This window comes from Arvicola amphibius, chromosome 15 (genome assembly GCF_903992535.2).
Source record: "Arvicola amphibius chromosome 15, mArvAmp1.2, whole genome shotgun sequence".
NCBI lineage: Eukaryota > Metazoa > Chordata > Mammalia > Rodentia > Cricetidae > Arvicola > Arvicola amphibius.
Window position 1 is genome coordinate 5394853 of NC_052061.1, and position 24802 is coordinate 5419654.

The 24802-nt window shown below is 49.6% G+C and overlaps 1 protein-coding gene and 1 pseudogene across 3 annotated transcripts in view; one reads left to right on the top strand and one right to left on the bottom strand.

Moving 5' to 3' along the window:
• Positions 1–1925: 1925 nt before the first annotated feature.
• LOC119802207 lies at positions 1926–3604 on the top strand (annotated as a pseudogene).
• An 11221-nt stretch (positions 3605–14825) lies between these two features.
• The window catches only part of Slc12a3 (solute carrier family 12 member 3), a 35407-nt gene continuing 25430 nt past the window's right edge, over positions 14826–24802 (bottom strand). For all 3 annotated transcript variants that reach the window (XM_038312810.1, XM_038312809.1, XM_038312808.1), the window contains 4 exons: positions 23353–23439; positions 22615–22750; positions 21438–21505; positions 14826–15156 (listed from right to left, as the gene is read on the bottom strand). In XM_038312810.1, the coding sequence (XP_038168738.1) occupies positions 15015–15156; positions 21438–21505; positions 22615–22750; positions 23353–23439 (433 nt within the window). In that variant the 3' untranslated portion in view covers positions 14826–15014. The remainder of the gene's footprint in view (positions 15157–21437; positions 21506–22614; positions 22751–23352; positions 23440–24802) is intronic.

Below are 24802 nucleotides of genomic sequence, written 5' to 3' on the forward strand. Positions count from 1 at the left end.
ACACACACACACACACCTCAGATCTAGCCATTATCGTAGCAGGAACTGACCCAGGGGAAAGAAACACTTAATGTCTCAACTGAGACTTGCCCAAGAATATTTTTACAGTTTGTTTTATAGTCCCAGAAAGCCAGATAAATTATATTTTCATAAATATAATATTACTCCGTAACAAAAAGGAATGGATGACAGACACAATCAGCAACATGAACAAACCATAAAACCATGATGAATGAAAGAATCAGACAAGGAATCTGGTCGGCCCTTAGATTTTATGAATTTTGCATTCATGGATCCAACCAACTTCCACAAAAGCACTTTTTATGCCTTTTTGTATGCTACATTGTTTTGAATGCTGCAGCCCGTGTATAAAAAACAGTTCAATCTCGGTAGGGCGGTGGTGGTGCACGCCTTTAATCCCAGCACTCGGGAGGCAGAGCCAGGCGCATCTCTGTAAATTTCAGGCCAGTTTAGTCTACAAAAGCTAATTCCAGGACAGGCTCCAAAGCTACAAAGAAACCCTGTCTCGAAAAAACAAAAACAAAAACAAAACAAAACAAAAAAAAGTTCAGTCTCATGAACGAGAAATCCATGAAAATCCCAAGAGGCTAAAGACTGACAGATAGAAGATTATGTTTCACACCACATATGTTATAGGGAAAGCTTTTGTACCCGCTTCAAATTTAGTTCTCTTGAATATCCACTGCTCTATGAAAAGTGTCTTGAGAAACCTCTGAAAGATGTGACTGCCAAAATGAGCAGCCTTCCTGAGATCTGGGGGACTAGTATTTGAAGACACCCCAGTCAGCAGAGTGGCATGCTGAGCATTCAGAAGACAGGGCTGCTTCAAGCCTGCAGCGACCTAGGGAAACGCCAGCTGGAGCTGCCAAACCACTCTTCTCACAGCAGACACTACGGCATGGGGGCAACCAGAGAGGACCCAAGCGACATTAAGACTGGACTGGCCCGTCTTAGGGTGGGCAGCAGGTCACTGGACAGAGGGGCCAGGAGTGACCAGCAAAAACGTCTTTTTAAAAAAGTTGTGTCTGGAGTCAAGCATATAATACCTGCCTGTAATCCCAGGGTTTGAGAAGCTGAGGGAAGAAGATCACACATCCCAGGCCAATTTGGCTACAAAATAATACCTTGTTTCCAAAATAAAAACAAAATCAAAATATCTTGTATCTGTACTGGACTGTACTGAATTTTTTGCCTTCATTCCCTAAACAATTGCTGTGACCACACATTGTTGACTAATCTAGAGATGGCTGCCACTCAGGAGGATGTGTGCAGGTCCTGTGCAGATCTTTGTCAATTTGTGTAAAGGACTTGAACATCCACAGATATCACACAGAGGATCCTGGAACAAATTCCCCATGGGTACCAATGGATAACATAGGGCCCCCATGTATGGTACCTCTTTCCATCCTGAAGAAATGGTAGCTGCCTGGGGAGAGAACGGGACAGCAGAGATGGACTTGGGTGGGGCACAGTATGGTCCCAGTTGTCCTGGCTCATGAGACTCACTGTGGGTCTTTCTGCCCAGTTCCGACTCAAATTCCACACTGGTAGCTGGAGATTGACCGTGGCAGAGCATGAGTTCAAGGGTGGCCAACAAGCCCTGGAGATCACCATGGTGTTTCTCCAAGGAGCCTGTGCGATGATTCTGCCCACATGCTACAATTCACCAGGGACCCGTCTAGGGGTGGGACACATCCTCTGCCTTGGTCAGAATGCAGCTTACACTGGCATCTAAGTTTGCCAAAACTAACCAAACTGAGGCTTGGGGGGGGGGTGTAGCTCAGTGGTAGAGCATTTACCTGACAACACCCCTAGTGCTGCAAAAAAAAAAAAAAAATTCAATCAAACTGTGTGTTTAAGATTTGTGATTTTTAATTGAAAGCCAGTGCCATGACCACCGAGGGATGCTGTGCCTCAGAGCAGGAGGCCATGGGGGCCCCTGCGGCCTGCACCTGGCGGCTGGACATGGTTTTAGGTTATTCAAAAGGAATGCTTCCATATCTCTGGGGTCTGCAGAAACACCGACTTGAAAAGCATCCGTGGATTTTGCACCAAGCCACAGGAAAGCTCCTCCCACTCTTAGACACAGGGTGCCAGTGCACAAACACAGACTTCAAGAAAATACTGTCGTGGTCAAGGCGCTTCAAAGAGGAGGAAGAAATCCTGGAGACAATCTCCTTTGAGATGCTTGATGCTGAAAAAAAAAAAAAAAAAAAAAAAAAAAAACCAAGATCTGGGTGAAGGCCAGCTATTTAATGATTGTTCTGCCAGTGGCCGAATGCATCTATACGGTTACTGAGGGCAAGAAGGCTGAGAAAACACACAAGTCTTTAACCAGCTTGGACCTAGAAAGGAACACCTACTTGAGAAAGGGGGCAGCTATGAAGGCCCAAACAGAATAGAAGTATTTCTGCTGGATTTGGAAAACCTGGGAGTAAGGTTGTAACAACAAGCCTGCATCAGAAAGGATGTGATATGAGATTCACTTCACAGACTTATTCCACTTCCCCATTTCTGCTGTAGAGGAACACATAAATTTTATTAAAGAAAAAAATTGTGTATTTTACTGCATTTATATGCAACTTCAGTTTAAAAGTGTACGGACTTTGCAAAGGACAGATGAGTTAGGCATTGTGGCACACTAAACTCAGGAAACCTACACAGGATGCTAAGTGTAGGTCAGCCTGGGCTACATAATGAGACCCTACGTGCCACCCCCATAGACATTCAAAGGCCCAACTGGTCAAGTGTGACAAGCACAGGGTCTATTTTTAGATAATAATAACAGCCATGCAACTATCAGTGAGAACAGGGATGGAACTACGTCTCGGGACCAGCTCAGCAAAGACTTTGATCCTCCTAGGATGTGTGAGCAGTTGGAAGTTTGGGGTACTAGGGATCAATGCCATTACAGAGCAGGACAGCTTGAGGTTGGGGCACCGTCCTTGTCAATGGAAGAAGAGAGTAACACCATAGGGGGAGGGGGAGACCCTGCAAAACAGAGGTAGGAGGAACAGGCTTGACAGTTGAAGCCTGCCTTTCGCCTAGAGATTGTAAAGATAACCGCGACCGTGTACAAGGTTTGGCAACATAGCACAGCCTCAGGACCACACATGACCTCAGCATTCAGTCTCCCACCACTGCCTTAGGGAATACGGTGTTAGCATTTCCACCCTACAGCCAGGCAGACTGAAGCACTGAGAACGCCAGCAGCTCTTCTACACTCAGATTTTACTAGGTCTGAGGTGTGACTGACAAACACTGTGGCAAGTACATTTGTCTTTGTAACTCGTATGCTCTGGTAACACAGAACATTCCAACCACACCCAAACTCCCCATTGTCCCCTCCCAGGTGACCTCTGGGCTCCTGCCACTTCTCTCAGTCACTACTGGTTGGTTTCTGGCTACTCCAGTTGACTATGTACCAATGAAATCATGCAGTCTGTGTTCCTCTGTTCCCCACACCCTACCCCCCCTCCAGAGATGGCAATTCAACAGGATCAAGGAAGAAAGTCAGAGAGCTGAGGAGAAACCCATGTTTTTTGATGGTATCTGTGCAAAGAAAAGGGCTGTGGACAGTTAGAATTCCACCACGGGGCTCTGCCGTGATGCTCTCTCTGTGCTGAGACCACGGGGCTCTGCTCTCTCTGTGCTGAGACCATGGGGCTCTGCTCTCTCTGTGCTGAGACCAGGGGGCTCTGCTCTCTCTGTGCTGAGACCAGGGGGCTCTGCTATGAGACTCGCTCTCTTTGGGCTGAGATCTAATTCCGGTTTATATTCTGAACATACATGGAAAGCACCAAGGAACCTAGAGCTGTCTCACTCACAATCAGGTCGGAGACCACCGAGACGAGATCGTCACAAAACCAGAGCCGGAAGAAGATGACTGAGCATGCGCAAGCTTTATTTCAAACCATCTGGCGTCACAGGTTTGGTTGAACTTCTGCATTTCATTTTTGGAACTCTTCTTTTTATTTGGCTTCTAGAAATCCCCCAATTAATCCAACACCAAGATCTTTGCCTTTTACGGCCATTTCAGAGGTCAGCAGAGCCATATGCAAAGCCATTTTCGTAGCCCAGGAAGAGGGTGTCAGGTTCCCTACTCTTGAAATCCATCTGTCCGGAGCCCTCCTGCCCACGCATAACCAGAGTATGTTTTTTTGTTTCACCAGAAACTGCCCTTAACTTAACTGTGGTCAGTGCTAAGCAACTGTTCCACTTGAGAGAGGGGAAGTATGGCTTAGTGGTTAAAGGCACTTGCTGCTCCATCATGAGGACCAGGGTTCAGATCCCAGGGCCCACATGAGGCAACTCACAAATGCCTGTAAAATAAGTATTAAGCCCGACCTACCTACCTTTGCACTGAGAGGTAGTTCACACAGCAAAGGGCTAGCTAAGCAAGCATGAAGACCTGCATTGCATCCCTACCATCCATATTGCTAGCTAGTCATGGGGCACACATAGAGTCCCAGCAGGGAAGCAGACACAGGCAACTCCCTGGGTCTCAGTGGTCAGCCAGCATAACCTCATTGGAGAGTCCCAGACCCCAACAAGAGACCTTGCCTCAAAAAAAATCAAGGTATGCAGCTCTTGAGGAATGATTCTGATGTTGACCTCTGGCCTACACCACACACACACACACACACACACACACACATGTCCCTACACATAAATGAATACACACATGCTAAGTGGCCCCCAAAAGAACCCTCCACCCTTACATTATTTAAAAAGGTACCAAGTATTCCCTTTAAGTCAAACGTAACATTGCCATCTGACCTCACAAATTTCACTCTTAGGTTTACATCCAAAAATCTCAGAACAGTTTAATTAAAGAAAAAAAAAAAAACAGGCTTATGAATATTCACGACAGCATGATTTCCAATAGCTCCCAAAGTGGAAACAACTTGTGTATCCGTCAGCTGCCGAGTGGGTGAAATGGGATCGGCCCACACAAGGCAACGCTAACCAGCCATCAGCGGGGGTGAACACATGCTGTGACATGGGTGACCCTGGGGAACCGTGGAGTAAGACACGAAAAGACACATGTCGCATCTGCTGATGGTGAAATATTCAGAATAGGCCAATCCATAGACAGAGAGCAGATTGGTGGTTGCCAGGGAGTGGCGAGGGGCTCACCCTTCCAGGACTTCTTTTTAAGGATGATGAACCCCTTGAGCCCACTGGGAAGTAGTGGAAATGGGGAATTTTTCTTTTTTTTTTTTCCACAGTGGAAAAACAAGACGAAACTCCTCGGACTGTTCTGATGAATTTGAGTTCCCAACCGTTTCAGCCGAGGGAGGAAGACAAATTAAACAGTAGCTGCCACCCAGCAAATGCTTATGAATTCCCCTGCAGAGGACTGGATCACAGGGACTGGCGGGGAGGAGGGGAGCATTCTGCCTGATCAGACTGTCTGTCCCTCAACGTAGCCACTGGCCCAGCTCAGGCTGCAGGAATGTCCAGGTCCCGGTTTATGGTTCTCCCTGGCTGCCTTCGTTTGGCTCCAGGACACATAAGCATCATGTGGACACTGCCTTCCAGCCAGTATCCAGGGAAGGCGGTGAGCACCAACCCCAGGAAACCACAGAGTTGACTTTTTACCCTATCACACCGCCCGTTCATCCCTTGTCTAAATATTTGGTTGTCGTTCAGCATTTTACTTTAAATACACAGAAACAAAAGCCGTTTGTTTAAGTGCCGTGTGTCTTTTCCGGGGCCGCCTTTTCTGTACCCCATTGGAAGTTCACACGTTGGTCTCCTTCCCCCGATCCACCTCTACCCCAGCAAAATCCCGTTTCCAGCTAGGACTGGAGCCCCCGATAGAACATACGCGTTAGCGTGTGTGGTGCGCGCGCACACAAGGAAGATACCTTACCTTCCTGAAATGAGCTTCACACTAGACCCAGCACTTCAGCAGAGACTAGCAGGCCAGAAAGAGCTCACACAGCCACCACTCTTGTTAAAAAGGCAGGACCTTTCAGAACGCTCTCTGGGTCTACTTCCGCTTGCTGGAATCTCCCTCTCAGGCGGGGATTCTCCCTCCTGCCATCCCAGCCCCAGCAAAGGCCTCCGCCTGCTTTTCACTGCTGGTCTGGTCAGGGCAGCTTCTTTTTCTTTTCCGGCTCATGCTAGCTACTCGGTCCTCAGGAATTAACCCTGGGTCTGGCTCTTCGTGAACAGGCTCAGCTTCCCTCCCTCTGTACCTTGTTGTTATGGTTTGGGTCGTAAATGTCCCTCAAAGGGCCTATACAAAAAACTCGGTCATGTGCCATACTGGGTGGTGCATCCTTTAGGATGTGGGGCCTAGTGAGAGGAAGTGGGGTCACTGGAGGTGTGACCCCCCTACTCAGTCTTCTTGGCTTCCCAGCTCTGCTGCACCACACTCCCAACCACGATTCTACTTCTCCGTAGGCCCAGAAGCAACGGGACCAAGTGACCATGGACTGGGACCTCTAAAACCATGAGTCAAAACGAACTTTTCTCCTTTCTAAGTTCATCAACTCAGGTGTTTTGTCGGTGATGAAAGCTGACTGGGACATTGGAGCTCTTACCCCAAACCCCTCCACCTGAATCAATCATGCTTTCCTTCAAGAAAAGACCCTTAGGGAAATTGCTGAATTCAGTCATCGCAAGATTTCTTAGCCAAAAATAAAATAAAATAAAATATAAAAATTAAATAAATAATTTATTTATAAGAAAAGATCCTTGAGCATTCTTCACTAAAGGAAGCAGCGTGCACCTACAGACCCTCCCTGTGGCCGCTTCTCAGCTGGTGCTGTGTATCTTCCCCTAAAGGTTTACCTTCTACAGGTTTGCTCTATTAACCCCCAGGACGCTTTTCTAGGGACCCACTCATTTGCTCCCACAATGCGCGGCTCCGTTGACCTTCATTCAGTTGGCATCTGCCCCCACCCCGACAAGTGAAATCCACTCATTGTTCATTTCCTCATTCACTGATTCACTGCGCGGATATTTATTGAAAGTCTACCTGTGTGGGGGAAGTAAAAGTGTGGAGACGAAAAGAAAAACAGAAGATACGGGTGCAACTTTATATTCAAGTAAGCCAGCAATGGGGAGATTGGGGAAACTGAGGTAGAAACTCAAAAGGGCTTCTCCCTTCCCAGGGAAGTGTCTGGGTTGCTGCTGTCTTAGGGAGTATATTAGTTAGGATGGTGATGGGCTCTGCTTCAGTAACAAACGGCCTACCAAGTGTTTGTGGTCTGCACAACATTGATTTCTCTTTTCCAAGTATTTTTACATTGGTCAGGCAGCTCTCCAGGCCCCTTCGGGCTCCAGGATTGAAGCTGCTCTCATCTTGTAGGTCCAGCGTAACCAGCAGCTTCCTGCTCACTGGATAAGGTGAGAACTAGAGAGATGGGTGCTCTTGGCGTTCGATGTGGTGTGCTTTTTCTCAAAGTCCATTAACTGAGTAGGCCATGTGGCCCCACCCAACTGCAGGGGGACTGGGACAGTCTGGGGGAGCAGATAAACAGTTATTAAACCATGTGTCTCTGTCCCAGAGTGGAGCTGAGTGGAAGAGTCAGATGTTGTTGAAGTCAGAAGGAAGGGAGTCGAGATACAAGGGCGCAACAGAGGCGCTAAGAGGCTGAATCCGGGAAGAGAAGGGGACTGGAGAGCCAAACAAGATGGCTTTGGGAAAGGCAGAGGTGATGTATGTAGTTCAAAGTCACAAAGCATCCAGGTCAGTCTCGAGGGACCTACCTGGTAGGGTTCCTGAATACCACATAAGAAGGCAAATGTGAAGCTGGGTGGTGGTGGTGCAGGCCTTTAATCCCAGCACTGGGGAGGCAGAGGCAGGCGGATCTCTGAGTTCGAGGCCAGCCTGGTCTACAAGAGCTAGTTCCAGGACAGGCTCTAGAAACTACAGGGAAACACTGTCTCGAAAAACCAAAAAAAAAAAAAAAAAGAAGAAGAAGAAGAAGAAGAAGGCAAATGTGAGGGCCACAATAATACACACTCCAGCCACAGAACTGGCAAAGCAGGCATGGAAGACAAGCATTTCCATTCCTCAGTCCCCGCCGGGCCTGCCACCTCGTCAAACCATTCTCTATAGGGCACCAAGGGAGCCCAGGCGAGCAGCACTATCTGTGCTGGCTGTGCTGGGGGCCTCCCCGGCCCTTCTTCTCCTTCTTCTTTAAAGCCTCCTGAAGCAACTGGCTTCCTTGTCCTACCAGAACTCTTTGGGTTTTTGTTTTTAAAATTTACTAACCATTTACAAAATTTTAAGTATGTAGGACTGCCTGCATGTGTGTATGTGTGTCACGGCATGCCTTGGGTGTCAAATCTCCTGAAACTGGAGTTACAGGTGATTGTGTCAGTGCTGGAAACCCAGCTCGGGTCCTGTGGAAGAACAGCAAGAGCTCTTAACCACCGAGGCAACTCTCCAGCCCCTCTAATGCTCTTCTTAAGGCTCCTGCGACCGCTGCCTCCCTTTCCCCCTGCCTGCTGAATGGAGCCCTTCCCAGGGTCTGGCCTCTGCTCTCTGTTCCCCATGTTCTCTCTTAATCTCATTTAAGATGTGACTTACCTGCCTGACTATGCTTTCAGAATCCTGAGCATGAGTGTATCTCTCGAGTCTGTCTCTGCTGACTGTTGCCAAGAGCTTCCAGCCAGTGGTGAGATGCCCTAAGCTCCTCCAGAGCTCTTGGGTTATAGTTCTGACGGATCTGTTTGTGCTCACACATAAAATACCTGGAATGGCTTCTCTTAACCGTCCATCTGATGCAATTAAGAATTACCTAAGAGCCGGGCAGTGGTGGCGCACGCCTTTAATCCCAGCACTCGGGAGGCAGAGGCAGGAGGATCTCTGTGAGTTCAAGGCCAGCCTGGTCTACAAGAGCTAGTTCCAGGACAGGCTCTAAAAAAGCTGCAGAGAAACCCTGTCTCGAAAAACCAAAAAAAGAAAAAAAAAAGAAAAAAAAAAAAGAATTACCTAAGAGACAAAGCTCTGGGCAGGTCCGAGGGTTTTCCAGAGATGTTTAACTGAGGCAGGAAGGCCCACTAGGTGTGTGGGCAGCTCTCTTCCTTGGGTGGGCTGGGCTCCCAGATTAAGAATAAAGCAAGCCCCGGCATTTATCTCTGCTTCCTGCTAACACACGCTCCTGGCCACAATGGACTATACACTCAGATGGAGAGCCAAAATAAACATTGCCTTTCTTAGTTGCTTTTATCAGATATTTTGTCACATTGCTGAGAGAAACAACCAATACAAGCCCACAGCCAAATCTGTGCAGTGCCCCGCCCCCATGCTCCCAGCGTCCCTCATTCCCAGAACTGCCCCATTCAGCGTCTGGGACTCTGTCTATTCATGCCTGCATCCAGACAATCTCCACTTCCACTTCTTCCTACTGTGGCCTGTGTCCTTTCTCTTCTCTCTTCCATCAGCCTTGCTTAGAAGTTAATTCACTTCAGGATTCCCCTCAGGTTTTCCAGGGTCCTCCTGGATTTTCTCCCCACCTTCACCATGATCTGAAGATTGGCTCTACCCCTAGTGAGCTCCTCTGGGTTATCTGGAAGCTCACCCTTCCTCACTTTGCAAAGTTTAAGACAGGGTCTTCTCCGTGTCACAGGCTGGACTTGAACTCACAATCCTGCTGCAGCCTCTGCTAGTATTACAGGCATACACTGCCTTACCCAATGACAGCATTATACCCGGGGCCCGTACATACATGCTGGCCTTCCCATTCTTACTCTCCCGTGTGTACATTTCTCCTGCTCTAGGAAAACCGGTTAATTCTGGCTCTCCCAGCACAGCTAGAGTCCTTCTTTTGCTGGCCCTTGATCAAGTTTTTTCTCCTGCTAGCACGCTCCTCCCAACCCCAGCTCCTTCTGTTGAATCCTACCCCGCTTTCAAGACTTTGGGGGCTGGGGTTGAGACAAGGTCTCCTTCTATAGTCCTGGTTGGCTTTAAATTCTCGGCAATTCTCCTGCCTCAACCTCCCAAGAGCTGGGATTGCAGCATGGGCCAACACACTCAGCTCTCCAAGGCTCTTTACAGTGTCATGTCCTCCACAGGGATTTGCTTGGCTTTGTTAGCAAAACGCTCCCGTATCTTTTGCTACCAGAACATTTTCTTGGTGACTCTCAGAAGCACTTGCTTTTTATTTAACCCCTCAATACGGTCCTTTACCCAGAGGACTTCTGTTGGCAGGCCTCCCAGCCAGTGGCTCTCTTTGTGTTTTCAGGAAGTGAATTGCTATGGTGTGTTTCAGGAAGCAGGGCCCTTCCTTGGCACGCGGTGCGCGCCTTCAGTCACAAGATTAGACTCCCCACGAGTTGGGTTGTTAGCAGTCCGGCCAGTGTCTAGGCTTCCTCGCTTCCTTGCTCTGTGAACACTCCAGAAGCGCTGCTTGCTGGCTGCCTGAGCTGTGTGAGGTCAACCTGACTGCTTTGCATCTGCTGTAGGGGCTTCCCAGCCAGGTGGTGCTTCTGGAACATTCCACCAGTTCTCATTTCTGTGAAACCCATGTCAGCCTGACCACACTGGGGCAGTCAGGCAGGTGCCAGAACCGGAATGGGAATTCAGTTCTTAATGGGACTCTCCACGGGCTGATGAGGCCCAAAGCCTCGTACCAGGGAAGTGGCAGGTTTACAGGGTGGAGAATGGACTATACTTACTTCAAAGTCACAAGAAATCTGTCTGGGAGCTGAAGGAAGGTGCCACTAACATGCCAAGGGGGAATTGAGAGTTACTTAGTGGAACAATGAACTGGGAGGGAGGGGAGTGGTGAGGGGAAGGGGGGTAGTGAAAACTCCTGCATCCCTGGCTAGAGCTGGAGTCGCCCTGAGTGTCACCTCCCTATGGGAGCATCAAAACAAAAGCGTCAACGAAAGCATTGATGGGGACAATACCTCCTGGCTCTAAAATGTAGTAACTAGGGCTGGTGGGACGGCTCCATAGTTGAGAGCATGCATCGCTCTTCCAGAGGACCCGAGTTTGGGTCCCAACAGTCTTTATCAGGCAGCTAGTTTAAACTGTAACTCCAGTTCCGGGGATTCTTCACTCTAGCTTCTGATGATACCTGCACTCCTATGCAAATGCACGTGGCACACAGCCATATACATACCTACATATATTTAAAAATAATAATCAAAGTCTTTTTTAAAAAAATGTAATGATGTGAAGCATTTTGTTACCCGAAGGCAGAAAGAGTAATGTAGAGGGACACTAAACCCCTTCTTCTGCAGCAGCCTAACAGGGGACTGGGACACTTCGGAGATCTGACCCAAAGCTCCACAGCAGGGGAACAGGAAGAGGTGGGTGTGGAGGGGAGGTGGGGACTAAAGAATGTCTCCCCATCCTCCACCTGACCATCTCTGCTATCACCATAGAAACTATGTGGTCAGCCATGCTGGGCCAAACCACACTCAGGTCAACGTCTGGGGACACCTACTGTGGCCCAGTTCTCCCACTTTGTAAACAGAGGCCCAGAGAGATGAAAGGTGCGCATCTGAGGTCACACAGTGGAGACATCAGAGACTCAGGTCCCAGCTCTCAGTGGCTGCAGTGGAGACATCAGAAGCTCAGCTCCCAGCTCTCAGGGGCTGTAGACAGTGGAGACATCAGAAGCTCAGCTCCCAGCTCTCAGGTGGCCACTGCATCATGGGTCCTTGTACTCAACCCCCTTTCAGGTGAGGCAAGATCCCAAATTCTGGACAGTGTCAGAAGGCAGAGGCCTATGCGTTCCCCCATGGACTGACTGCAAACAGATGTGGGAGAAGAAAGGAAAAGGAAACAGCTGTAAATGTTCGTACACAAACTGACCGTCTGACCTCAAGGACCAAACACAAGACAGGGCAAGAAGAAAACAAAACAAAACGATGCCTAATTTTCTATTTCAAATCATTTCTCATAGTTGAAAAACAGTAAGTTCCCAAACAAATAAGTTCTTTGTCATGGTTTTGGGCCTTGATGTTAAGGCAAACAAATCTTTTGGTTTGGGGAGCGGGTGGCACACACCTGTAATCCCAGTATTCAGGAAGATGAGAAGAAGGGAAGTCCCAAGCCCAGCCTGACGTATATAGTAAAACCTTGCCAAGAAGGAAAGAAAGAATGAAAGAAAGAAAGAAAGAAAGAAAGAAAGATCTCATTCTTTCTAAAAATAGAACTTTTATTATTATTAAACATTGTCTTAGAGTTTCTACTGCTGAGATAAAACACTATGACCAAAAAGCAAGTTGGGGAGGAAGGGTGTTATCCTTCATGGCGTGGGTGACCGGAGACAGACAGGGGAACAGAGAAAAAAGGGAAGAGAGAGGGGGAGACGCAGAGACTGCCTCTTCAGAAGAACAGAGAGAAAGAGGAAAGAAAGCATGAGATCAGCTTGCCTAGGTGGGAAGGTGGCAGGGATATTGGGGGTGAGTGGAGCTTGTCTCTTAATGGAACAGGGTACCCAGGTGACAGGGAAGGTCAGCAGAATAACAAAGGGTTCATTTGGCTTGTACTTTCACACTGTAGTCCATCTCCGAAGGAAGTCAGGACAGGAACTACACAGGACAACATCCTGGAGGCAGGAGCTGATGCAGAGACCATGGAGGTGTGCTGCTTACTGGCTTGCTCAACCTGCTTTCTTATAGAACTCAGGACCACCAACCCAGGGATGGCACCTCCCACAACAAGATGAGCCCTTCCCTATCCACCACTAATTAAGAAAATGCCCTACAGCAGGATCTCATGGAGACATTTTCTCAGCTGAGGCTCCTCCTTTCAGATGGCTCTAGCGTGTGTCAAGTTGACACGTGACTAGCCAGCACACACATACTTAACATTTTAAAGTTTTTTGTTTTGTTTTGTTTTTAAGTACCCAAAGCCAAAACATTCTGTAATCTCATGCCAAGGACTCCTTGGTGTCTGAAGGGGGGACACCAATAGTCAGAAACTTGTTTATCATGTAGTTCCAGAAAAGCCAGCATTGCCTAGTGGTGCAGGGCTTTCTATTGAGCTAGGAATTGGGTGCAGGATCCATAGATAGAAGTACAGTGACACCCTCTAAGCCCTGCAGCCCCCATCCTGCTCAGCAAGCCCCTGACAACAGTGCTAACCTGAGAACAGCGGGGGGGTTTGTGAGAGCCTCAGACTGAGGCCCTTGCTTTTGAATGAGAAGACCTCAAGGGGTGAGCTTTTGTGACCAAATGGCCTCGAGTGACCTTGGAGGAAAATATCAAAACCCAAGGTTCTACCCTGGTGCCTTCCTCGGCATTAGAAGAGCAGGCCCAGCCACATCACCAAATAACTCAACTTTCTGCCTCTGCCTGGCAAGAGATGGAAGGCCACCGCATTTTGTACTTGGTGTCTCAACACGTGCTCCTGTGCCTTGCTCTCAAAGTGTGCATGTTTGTCCCACTCTTAGACCACAGCTGCCACCACCGTTCTTCGGGACCCATCCTGCAGCAGCTGTGCACACTCCATGGTGTTAAGTGTAAGTTCCCACCATTACCCTACCTCACTTTGACACGCTTGGCCTTCTGCCAACCTCCTCTCTCTCATCTGGGCGGTGGACCCCTCCGGCTCTGGGCTGGGTACCATCTCTTCCTTCCTTTCTTCCTCATCTTGTCATCTCTATGTCCCCTCTGCTTCCCCTTTTAGAACCTGTGCTCCCCACCCTGCCACTACCACAGTGTAGCAGTCTTTTGCCAGGTTCCTTGTCTATCTTTTTCAACACTCCTGGCACCCGGGGCAGGGACATACACAGCATCCAGGCTCAGTCAAGGTCTCTACTGCTGTGATAAACACCATGGCCAAAAGCAACTTAGGGAGGAAAGGGTTTATTTCATCTCCCAGCTTACAGTTCATCGTGAAATGAAGTTAGGGCAGGAACTAAGGCAGATGCCATGGAGGAACACTTGACTTGCTCCCCATGGCTTGCTTCGTTTGCTTTCTTATACAACCCAGGTCCACTTCCTCAGTGGTGGCAAGGCAACAGGGAGAGAGCTACGCCCTCCCACATCACTTGCTTCAAGGCCAAGCAGAGGGAGGTATTTTGTCAACTGCAGTTTCTTCTTAGATGGCCCTAGTTTGTGTCAAGTTGACAAGCAAAGCAAAACCCCAAACAACAAAGAAACTATCCAGCTCAGGTCCTACGCACAATTAAACCCATTTTCAAATCCTCAGTCGCTGCCCATTTAGTGGGTATGAAAATCATCTATTAGATTGCAACCAACCTTTAAAAGAAGCGGAATAGAGACCGGGTGGGGCAGCATAGTTGGTAGAGTACTTGCCTGGTATCCATAGGTTTGGTCCTTAGCACCACATAAAGCTCCAGGCATGTGCCTGGAATCCCATGGAGTAGAGGCAGGAGGATCAGAAGTTTGAATCTGTTTTTGGTTACAGGAGCAAGTTCAAGGCCAGCCTGGACTACTTGAGACTCTGTTAGAGGAAGAAGGGGAGGATTCTGGAGGGTGCCCCCTAGAGTGAGAATACTGCTTTGCGGTGCTTTGGGACAGTTGTTCAGAGTCTCCAGGAAACCATAGAATGTATAATCAAAGAACCTTAATGACCCGGGGTTAAATAGCCAGTGAGAACATCTAGGCGCTATCAGTGAAAGGCAACAGAGTGAGGGCAGAAGAAATGTGCATTTCTATGCAGGCTCTGTGCACAGAACCCTGTGGTCCCCGGAGCTCTGCACAGGTCCTCAGGGAAGGAGACAGGTTTGGGGACGGTCACGGGAGTGGGCTGGAGAGACTGCCAAGACCCAGTGCTGCTGGGACTCGGTTTGCATACAAATCAAAGACAACAGTTCACTATTTGGTCAGCAAGAAAAAGCTTTTTAAAAAGAGATAGAATCTTCCAGAGACTTCCACGCAGCTTCAAAGCCCAGAAGGTGTATCTGTCAGGGCTCAGCCAGTTTGGAAACACAGCATCTTCTACAGAGGGACCAGCGGATGTGATGACTCCGTGCGAAGCAGAACATGGAGCTAGCTTGTCTCCAGCTGGAGAGTTCTGACTCCACCCACACCCTCAGCTTTGGCCATCACTGGCAGTAAAAGGTGAGGACGTTTTCCTGGTTCCCTCGTATCAGGACGACAGGAGGTCTGAGGTCCTGGGACAAGGTCTCCAGCCAGGCCATGTACAGCGAACTGGGGCACTTCCCCTTCCTTCCGATGGGCAAGGTGCTGTAGGAGGAAGGGTAGCAGCAGAGGAATTACCCAGGGCTTCCCCGCCCATGCTGCCCAGCCCAGGGCTTGTTTTCTGAACGGTTCATCAGCTTGTTGTGCGTTCATTGTTCCTTCCCACTCACGTTAAGGCCTCCCTGCTGACCTTCACAGAGGTCCTCAGAATACCTGGAGCTACAAAGCATTCCTAAGCAGACCCATGGCCTACACGTTCCCTATGACCCATCCAGTACCCTTCAGCCCTTCCAACCTCAGACACAGTGATAAACACCAAGCTTGCTCCTGCCTCAGGACCTTTGCACTGGACGCTCTCGACACTTGGTAAACATGCCAACACGCCCAGCTCTGGGTGGCTCCTTTGAATCATCCAGGTTTATGCTTAAGGGCAGCTCCTCTGATTGACCACGCCTTTCCAGCCAATCCCCCATTTGACTGCTTTTATAGCCCTTCACAATCTTAAAGGCATCTCTAATGGTGTTTCTTTGCTGTCTGTCTCCCTGCTGGAAGATGTGTTCATTCACCTGCAGGCTGGGTCCATCCCGACCTCTTCCCTCTGTGCCTGGTTTTTTTTTTTTTTTTTTTCCGAGACAGGGTTTCTCTGCAGCTTTAGAGCTGCAACTAGCTGTCCTGGAACTAGCTCTTGTAGACCAGGCTGGTCTCGAACTCACAGAGATCCGCCTGCCTCTGCCTCCCGAGTGCTGGGATTAAAGGCGTGCGCCACCACCGCCCGGCTCCCTCTGTGCCTGGAATACACTCTGAGACAGCCAGGTTCAGCAGGGTGTTTGCTGAGTGACAGAGGCCAGCCCACCGAGTCCTGAGCACCACACCAGGCTGGCCTTTCCAGCCACACACCTTCCCAGACCCACAGCGTGATGTGTTCAGGTGCCCTGGCTGTACGTCCTGGCCCCGCCCCCTGCCCCATGGAGGCAGGCTGTCAGGGCAACCCTAACACAGCCTCACGGGACTCCATTGTCCCGATTGCACAACACTGTGCAAATAACAAGATGTTCTAGAAAGCTGTTCAGTCATGTTTGGCTGTTTACACCAGAAAGTGACTTTTCTACCATCTTAATGATTCTAAAGATGCGCTGGGACTAAGTCCCAAAGCCTACGGTTCAGCTTCTGGGAAATACCGGATCCCACAGAACCAGCTGTAGTGCATGAAGCTGGGACACCAGTGTTTACATGGGACTTGGCAATCCGACAGCCCCTCCACAGGCACGATTTCACCCAAGCTTTAGCATAGCCCACCAGTGGACAGGGCCCCGGCAGTACCCCAGGCCAACTGGAGCAGCCAGCCAGGCAGATTTGCACTGGGGTTCAGAGTTCAGAATCTGACCCTATAAAAGCTGCTTGAGCGTCGGCTTTGCCATGTCCTCGGCCACGTGGCTTTGGCAAAGTGCCCGACTGGCCCTGAGCCTCAGAGTTCTCTAAGGTGACAGGTACTCCGCGTGAAGGCTGTCTGTGGGCACACACAGGGTGCAGGTGGTAGAGATGGGCCTCCAGCCAAGTCCCTAGATTTTTCTACCCAGCTGCACCTGCTTGCTACAACCTTGCATGCCCACTAAGAGCCTGTGACCATGAACTAAAAAGCAGGGCCGGAACACCGGCGGGACAAGCTCTGCCCTATTTTAAAAAGCGAGGTCCTAAGGACCAGGGAAGGGGCAAGCACATCATCTATCCTACAAAGCGGCTGTCATCTTCATTCGAGAGCATTTGTCCATGGAAAAGGCATAGAAGAGAAGAAAGGCCAAGTTTAGATGTCACAGGCACTCCTGAGGCCGAAGACACCGCCATCTGGGAAAGGCTGTATTATTTTTGGGAACCTAATTCACTGACTTCAAAGGCCACAGGGCACAGGGGCCTGCCAGTTGAAAGTCAGGAAACACTCGTAGTTCCTACAGTATTCATGAAGTTCCCTCCCTCAGTGGAGCCTGTGACCCTGTCCCAAGGACTGTACCTTTAACTCACTCCGGCACGGGCATGACACGCTGACTCTTGCCAACAGGATATGCTCTCCTGAAACCGCTTATCTTAGAGCAAAACTGGGAACAAAACAACTTCTGTTCAAAATTGCAGGGAAGTGTTGGGTCAGCGCTAGAGTCAGAAGTGAAATCCATGAGCAGAGCCATCGGAACAGGCCCTTAACCCAGTCGGAGGCTGTGGGGCTGGTTACTGTGCCGGCTCAACGCCCCAGCAGGTATAGCTACTCTTGCATGTGGGTGGAGCTGTGGAGGTGCTGTGTCAGGTAAGCCACTGATGAGCAGACAGCCAGCTTCCGCCTGCAACCTGCACTAGATTAGATGGCCATTGCACCCGGTCCCAGAGAGGGATGTTGCTTGCTTGTTGTCCTTTGAATATCTGGTGACAGGGGTCTTGAGCCCCTTCCGGTCCTCCTTCTGGGAGAGACTGTACAATTTGAACTTCTAGGGTTCCCAGGTCTAATGAGGTCTACCTGACCTCAACTACACCTTGAGAAATCCGGGCTGGTCTCCAGCTTGGAGGGTTGTGACACCCACACACCCACACACAGCTTTTCTGTGTTCCCCAAGGAGTTGGCCCAAGAGCTGGGGCCCTGTGGGGTGACAGCTGCAGTTGCTGACTAGGGTGGGGTTTGTGCAGGCGTCAAATCCAGGGTGACTGGACACACCATTGCTGCTCTTGGCTAATCTGCCAAGCCTAGCTGTAGAGAGTTTGACTTCTGAAGTTTGGGGGTAGAAAGGAAAGGGAAGAAAAGGTGCTACTTAGGAAAATTCTCATGGGGCCCCCAAGAGATACGTTCATTTTGCAATCTTTTTTTGGGAGGTGGGTGAGGCGGATTTTGAGACAGAGTTTCTCTGCAAAACAGTCCTGACTGTCTTGGAACTCACTCTGTAGACCAGGCTAGCCTCAAACTCACAGACATCTGCCTGCCTCTGTCTCCAGAGTGCTGGGATCAGAAGCGTGTGCCACCGCCACTCTGTTAGATTCATTTTAATAGCAAATAAATGTGGGGTCACAGCTTGGTGAAAGAGAATCTTGAACCCTGCTTCGGAGGTCATTAGGGAAACCAAGGCTAGAGAGATACGGGCCTTCTTACTGAGGTTACACAGTGAGTTAACAGCAGGTCATAATTGCTTGCCTGCTTCTTTGAAGAGACTACATTAGGGAAGCTGTAGTGTGTCCCACCCTTGCACTCAGGAGAGGTCACACCCCAGGTCCCCCACCTGGTTAGATGTCTTGGAGCAGGGGGATAAAGCCACCTCCACCGCCTTGCCCTTTGACTCAAGCCACACCCTGGGCCCAACATTGCCTGAGGAGCATTCTCTGAGAGGTGCTGGTGGTAAAGCAAACCCCTTTCCTCAGTAGGAAAACATGATCTCCCGCAGGCCCTGGGAGGTGCTCAGACACAATGGGTGTCACCAGACCACAGAAGTGCAGTCACACAGGGCCCTATGCTCAGAGGGCACGCACTTAGCTTAACGCCTTGTTGTCTCAGTCTTGACCCCTTTTCAATGTTGTAAGCCACACAGAAGGGCGTTTCAAGGCAGAGTTTAACTTGGTAACTTCCTGTGTGGGACCCCACTTATTGGCTAGCTGAGAGCTGAATACAGGGAGCCAGCCCTTGAGGAAAAGCTTGTGTAGGCCCTAGTGTCCTCTGGGGTGGCCCAGGGAAGGACTGGCAACTACATGAGGTCCGATCTCTGTGCCTTGGCCACCACTCTACACAGAACAGCACGAATCACTAGGGACTCTGAATGTCTATCCTCGGACACATATGAAGTGACTCACAGGAACAAAGTCAGCAAGCCATTTGCTGTGATCTGAGTAGACAGAACCAGCTAAAATCCAACCCATTGGAATGCTTCCCTCTGCCCTTAGAGGGTGCTGGGCAAGAGGTTTAGGAGCTAGGGGTTTAGGGAGGTGATCAGACCAAGAGGTTAGCACCTGCTTTACAAAACAGCTCTAGAGAGGTCCGACCACATGCGGACCCAGTGACAAGGGGTCTCACAGTGACATGTGAGTCTATGACCAGAAGCTGGCCTTACCAAATACCAGATTTTCTAGCACTTTGAGATTAGCCCTCCCATCCTCTAGAACTATGGGAAATGAGCTGCCATTGTTTATAAGAGACCCGGAGTGTGGTATTTGGTTACAGCTCTGAGTGAACGAAAGACATGACTCCTAAACCTTGGTTCAGTGAGTGTTGTCCGGAACTACAGCTGGAGCACTGTCCAAGAGACACACCCCCGTCCCCACAGCCCGGCCTGGGTCATACTCTGGCAGATTTCCCATCTCTCTAACCATTAGCTGCTGAGCAGACCCTGTGGTAGAAACAAAATACCATTGCTTTCCACACTGAGTGATTGGCTGGTGCCATCTGACCCCTGCGGAGCTGCAGACAAGACTGAAGGGCCAGACCCTCCAGAAGCAGGGTTCTGATGCCACGCTTATCACAATCCCACGGTGTTTGTTCTCAGCTTTCACCTGCCACCTTCTTGTTTATCTGCCAGAAGGCCTTGGGCATTTTAGGTCTTTTTTGTCATGTTGATCTTCTCAAAGGGGCACTTACATGGCCTAAGGGAAACAGTGCTGGTTCCTCCTGAAAAGGAAGTACCTCTCACTGAAGTAGAGACCCCATTTTCTCTTGTCACCCCAAGGGACTCCTTGGTGCAGTCTCTTCTTGTGACTCCAATGTCAGATATATATATATATATATATGCATATATATATATATACACACACATAATAGGTCATTTATATATATGACCTATGAAATCTAGAGGGCAACCAGGTTGGGAATGCACCATTCTTGAGTCTTGGGCATCCTACACCCAATATGGCACTGAGTTTGAAGCCTCTCTGCAGTAGGTAAACCATCCTTGCCACACCCTTACTGCTTGTCCTGGTTAGTTTTTGGTCAACTTGACACAAAGTAGAGTCAGCTTTTTAAGATCAGGGCAACTGAGAAAGTGTCCTCAGCAGTGACACGTTTCATATGTTCATGGCCTGTGAAGTGTTCTCTTGATTAATAATTGATATGGGAGAATCTAGGTCTCATGAGCAGTACCATCCTTGGGTGCTGTAAGAAAGGAGAGTGAGCAAGCCATGAAGAGCAAGCCAGTAAGCAGCACTCCTCCATGGCCTCGGCTTCAGCTCCCGCCTCTAGGTTCCTGCTTTGAGTTCCTGTCTTGACTTCCCTGGATGACAGCCTATAAGATGTAGGTTGAAATACACATGTTCCCCCCAACTTGCTTTTGGTCGTGGTGTTTATCATAGCAATAGAGAGCCGACTGTACTGTTCATGTCAGCAGATACGGGCTCGCTCTCCAGAGCGGATAACACTTGGCAGGTCTGCCAGGATGTTTAGACTCATGCCCACCGAGAAGCATGCTGCTGAGAGCGCATGTGCCCATCACCTGTCCATAACAGTGACCCTCTCGTTATCAAGGAAGACTGCACTGGCCTTCCTCCTTGACACTCCTGCGGATAATAAGAATAAGATCCCATGTGGCTCATATCAGAACATTCCTTGAAAAGAAGGCCACCTCTTGACATGTTCCTTGTTGCTGACTGCCAGAGAGGCAGAGGTAGAAGGATCCCTGGTCTGAGTCCCATCTGCATTTCAAAGCAAGCTCCATATGCTAGGCTAGGGGCTTTATGATCTTGTGTGGTAGAAGTCCCTGCAAATGGCAGGTCCCATCTGAGCAGAGAGAGGACTTGGCCCCCAGCAAGCATAGGAAAAGCCTTAATAAAAATCCACATTACCCTAAGGTATAGATACAGATGTCTTGGCTGGCCATGTTCTTATTACTGGCCTTGGAGAGATCAGAGTCACATGGAGGCCCCTCCTTGCCACTGTCCCCATTCCCTGGCTCTGCCCTGGCTAACATTGGAGGGCAACGTGAACTGGGTGTGGGTCCAGGGGGAACACTGATGCTGGAGCAGCCTCCACTCCTGCTGTCCAGAAAGGACACTCAAATCATTAAGGGATGGCAAATAGCCAATGAGGGCAATTTCCAAACTAGGAGACACCACTGGCTTCTGGGATGAGCTGCCTCCGTTTGCCAAGCCTGTTTGGCACGAAAAAGCGTAAGCAAGGGACAGCAAGGAAGATCGACAATGCCCGGGACACGTGAGACCTGTGACCTGCCAGCTGACACTCAGACCAGCGCCGAGAGGCAGACATCCGACTGGCCATGTTTTCTGAGCACCCACCAAGCTGAATCTGCAGCATTCTCTGTCCCTTTGAGCTGCAGCCCACATCCCAACCGGCCACTCCTCCCACCAGCCAGACTTACAGGAGGATCAGCGCAGCATCCCGAGAGTAGTCCAGCAGAATCTCATTCAGCCTCACCTGCCGAAGGGACTGGGGCCAAGGGAACCAAGGTCACTTCCTACCTCCTCAACAGCACCCCACCCCCAGCTTGACTGGATGCAGAATTATGCCCCTAAACAATTCCTGACTCCTCAGCCCCAGGAGAGCCTCCCTGAGCTTCAGAGTGCCACTCTATAAAATAGGTATGATGTTATGCTCCCCAGGGGATATGGACAATATAGAGCAAAAGAGCTAACTCTTGGCTCAGTGCTGGGCACACAGAAGACACACTGGGGGACTTTTTGGAGCAGGGACAAGCAGTGGCAGACTTTGAGAAGGCTTTCTTTAGACACCTTGCTTGTCCAGTACTTTGTAAAGAGCCAGCTGATTCCAGGCTGGGAAAATTTCTAAAGTCCCCAGGTGTGGGGTGATGGCTGGCAGACACACCTTAATCTATGGCCGTCTCAAGTCCCTCAGAAATGAAGTCAACTCCTGGGACCTAAAAGTGGATGGATACTCAGTGTAGGGAAACGAACCCAAGGCAAGTGAGCTAGCCAAGTCTGGGACTCTCACCATCTTACTGTGGACATCATGGATGCTCAATGTTTTGTTGTGAGGGCTGCCCTGTACATTGTAGGACATGTATCAGTTCCCCTTGTGTCTATGTAGTATGTAATATCTGCTGCATACATCCCTTGAGGTGTGACTTCCAAAAATATCTCTAGATGGTTGACAAATGTCCCTACCTGGGGAAGGGTGGCAAATGGCCCCAGTTCAGGGCCCCTGACTTGAACTACTGAGAGACTAAGTAAGGTCTGCCCCTGGGTGCCTGGTCTGCCCATTTATTCATTCCACCTAAAAATGTCACTGTAGCCAATGTCAAAACAGCCTCCTCCCCATCCTACACACAGTTCTGGAAGAAGGACCCCAACCCGCCAGTGGCCAGCACCGTTTATATAGCAGGAGGGCCAGTCTACCCCACCAAAGACAGCATGGGGCTCCACAATGTCATGGCTCAGTCCTGTCATGTAACCCAAGGACATTTCAGACATTGGGAAGGGAAGGCAGGGCGGGGCCTAGTGGGAAATCCAAAGCTCAGGATAGGGACACACAACACAGCTGGGACCCTGACCCTGGTGAGTCCCTTCCCTGTCTTGCACCTTAATTCTGTTCTTGTTAATCTCCTCATCTGAGATCTTCCAGGGACAGTCCCTCCTCATCTCGGCGACAGTGGCCTCGTCCTTGAAACCGTCATTCAGGCGGAAGGGTGCAATCATGTCCTCGAACCTCTTGGTGCTGGGAAAGAAAGTACAGGTAAGGCTGGGTGACATGGCCTTGTTTCCAGGGGACGGGAACTTGGAGGGAGCGCAAGGTCGGGATACCACCCACAGGACATACTCCTCAGACCAGGACTATCCAATGTGGTCATTTTTATTAAATGACTTATATGTGGCCTCAACTCTTGACAGTTAGGTCTGACATTCGTCAAATTTTCATATGTCCTCCACTGACCTGGTCCCTCCCCCAAGTACTGCTAGCTACCCCACTGTCAACAAGAAAGACTGGACCCCATCCTCATCGAACTTCTGATCAGCTGGGCGATAGTGAGCAAATAAATACAAATAAGCAGGTATCTGAGGAAGATAAACCCCGAGTCCTCCGATAGGGAATAACAGGTACGGAAGGCCTCTCTGCTAGCTGAAGGAAATGGGTCCTTCTGAAGCCAGCTGTGTATATAAGGCAGAAGGTGCTGGGTGGAGAAGCAGTTGAATGTACAAAGGTCCTTCCTGAGTCACAGTGTGAAAAGCAGCACAGGAGCCAGGGGGCTGGAAGAAGGGAGGAGCAAGCAGAGGAATCTACAGGGCCCTTGCCGGCCTTTCTGTCACACGGGAACTCACTGCTCAGCCTGAGGCTTCTGATTGATGTCCGGAAGGATGTGAACTTCATGAAATCCCAGTCTGAACTTGCTCAAAAGAGAAATGATCCTGGAAGAGAGATGCAGAACTTAAAAGACAGTATCCATCCATTCTGATGTTTCTCACGCACCTGACGATGGGTAGCGCCGAACAGAACAGATGTGGCTAGCACAGGAGGCAAGGAAGAAAACCAGAAAGCTGCATGCTAGATGGCACCAAATCGGCATCTAATGGAGAAGCCCATTAGATGTGGTCTATGCAGTCGGGAAAGACTTCACATCTGGTTGGCTGGTACATGGTTGGGAAGGTTGCTATAGGCCCAAGGAGCTGGGACAGGGCAACATCCACATTGGAATCACCCAAGGATCTTTCAGAACATACCTATGGGTCTCCAGCCCAGTGCTGGGTCAGAGCCCCTAGGCAAAACATGGGCGATGCCCCCAGGATGGGATGTGTCTGCTGAGCTGAGGCCTACTGGACTCACCGGAGGAGGAAGTCAGTGAGCAAAGGTGGGAGATGAAATGACTGGGGATGCACAGAGCATCCTAGGAAGAAGGAGCTGACCGGTTCAGGCTGGGGGCCCTATGACAAGACCCCTGATGGCTCTTGAGCTTAGGAGTGAGACAAAATTGTTTTCTAAGATTTATTTTTTTTATTTACATGTATGTGTGTGTGTTTCTGTGTGTGTATGCCGTATGTGTAAGGATGTCCAAGAAGGACAGACGATGTCACATCCCCTGGAGCTAAACTTATAGGCAGCGTGAGTTGCCCATGTGGGTACTGGGACTCCGACTTTAGTACTGTACAAAGTCAGGAAGTACTAAAAATGGCTGAACCATCTCTCTAACCCCCTCAGTCCACCAGGCCTTTTTCATTTGTTTGTTTGTTTGGATTTTTTGTTGTTTTTGTTTTTGTTTGGTTGGTTTGTTTTTTGAGACAGGGTTTTTTGGGTTTTTTTTTTTGTTTGTTTTTTTGCTAGCCCTGGCTGTCCTAGAACTGGCTGTGTAGACCAGGTTGGCTTCAAACCCAGAGACCCACCTGTCTCTCCCTCCCAAGTGCTGGAATTAAAGGCGTGTGCCACCGCTGCTCAACGTGGTTTGGTTTTTTGAAACCAAGTCTCCTGTCGGTCAGCCTGGCCTCCAACTCACTATATAGCTAAGGGAGACCTCGAACTTCTGCCTCCCCTGCCTCTGCCTCCCCAGCACTGACGATCACATCTACATATGCAGTGCTGATTATTATGCTCCGGGCTTCGCGCACACACGGCAGACATAACCAGCCGTGCTACATTCCCAGCAGTAGGGTTTGAAAAGAAGAGCTGTGGTGGCCTCATCCTGGAACACGTCAGGGGCCCAGCAGGCCTGGGCATAGAGACAGCAGATCGCCTAAGCCCACTAAGTGGCAGTTGGGACAGAAGGGTTTTTTTTTTGTT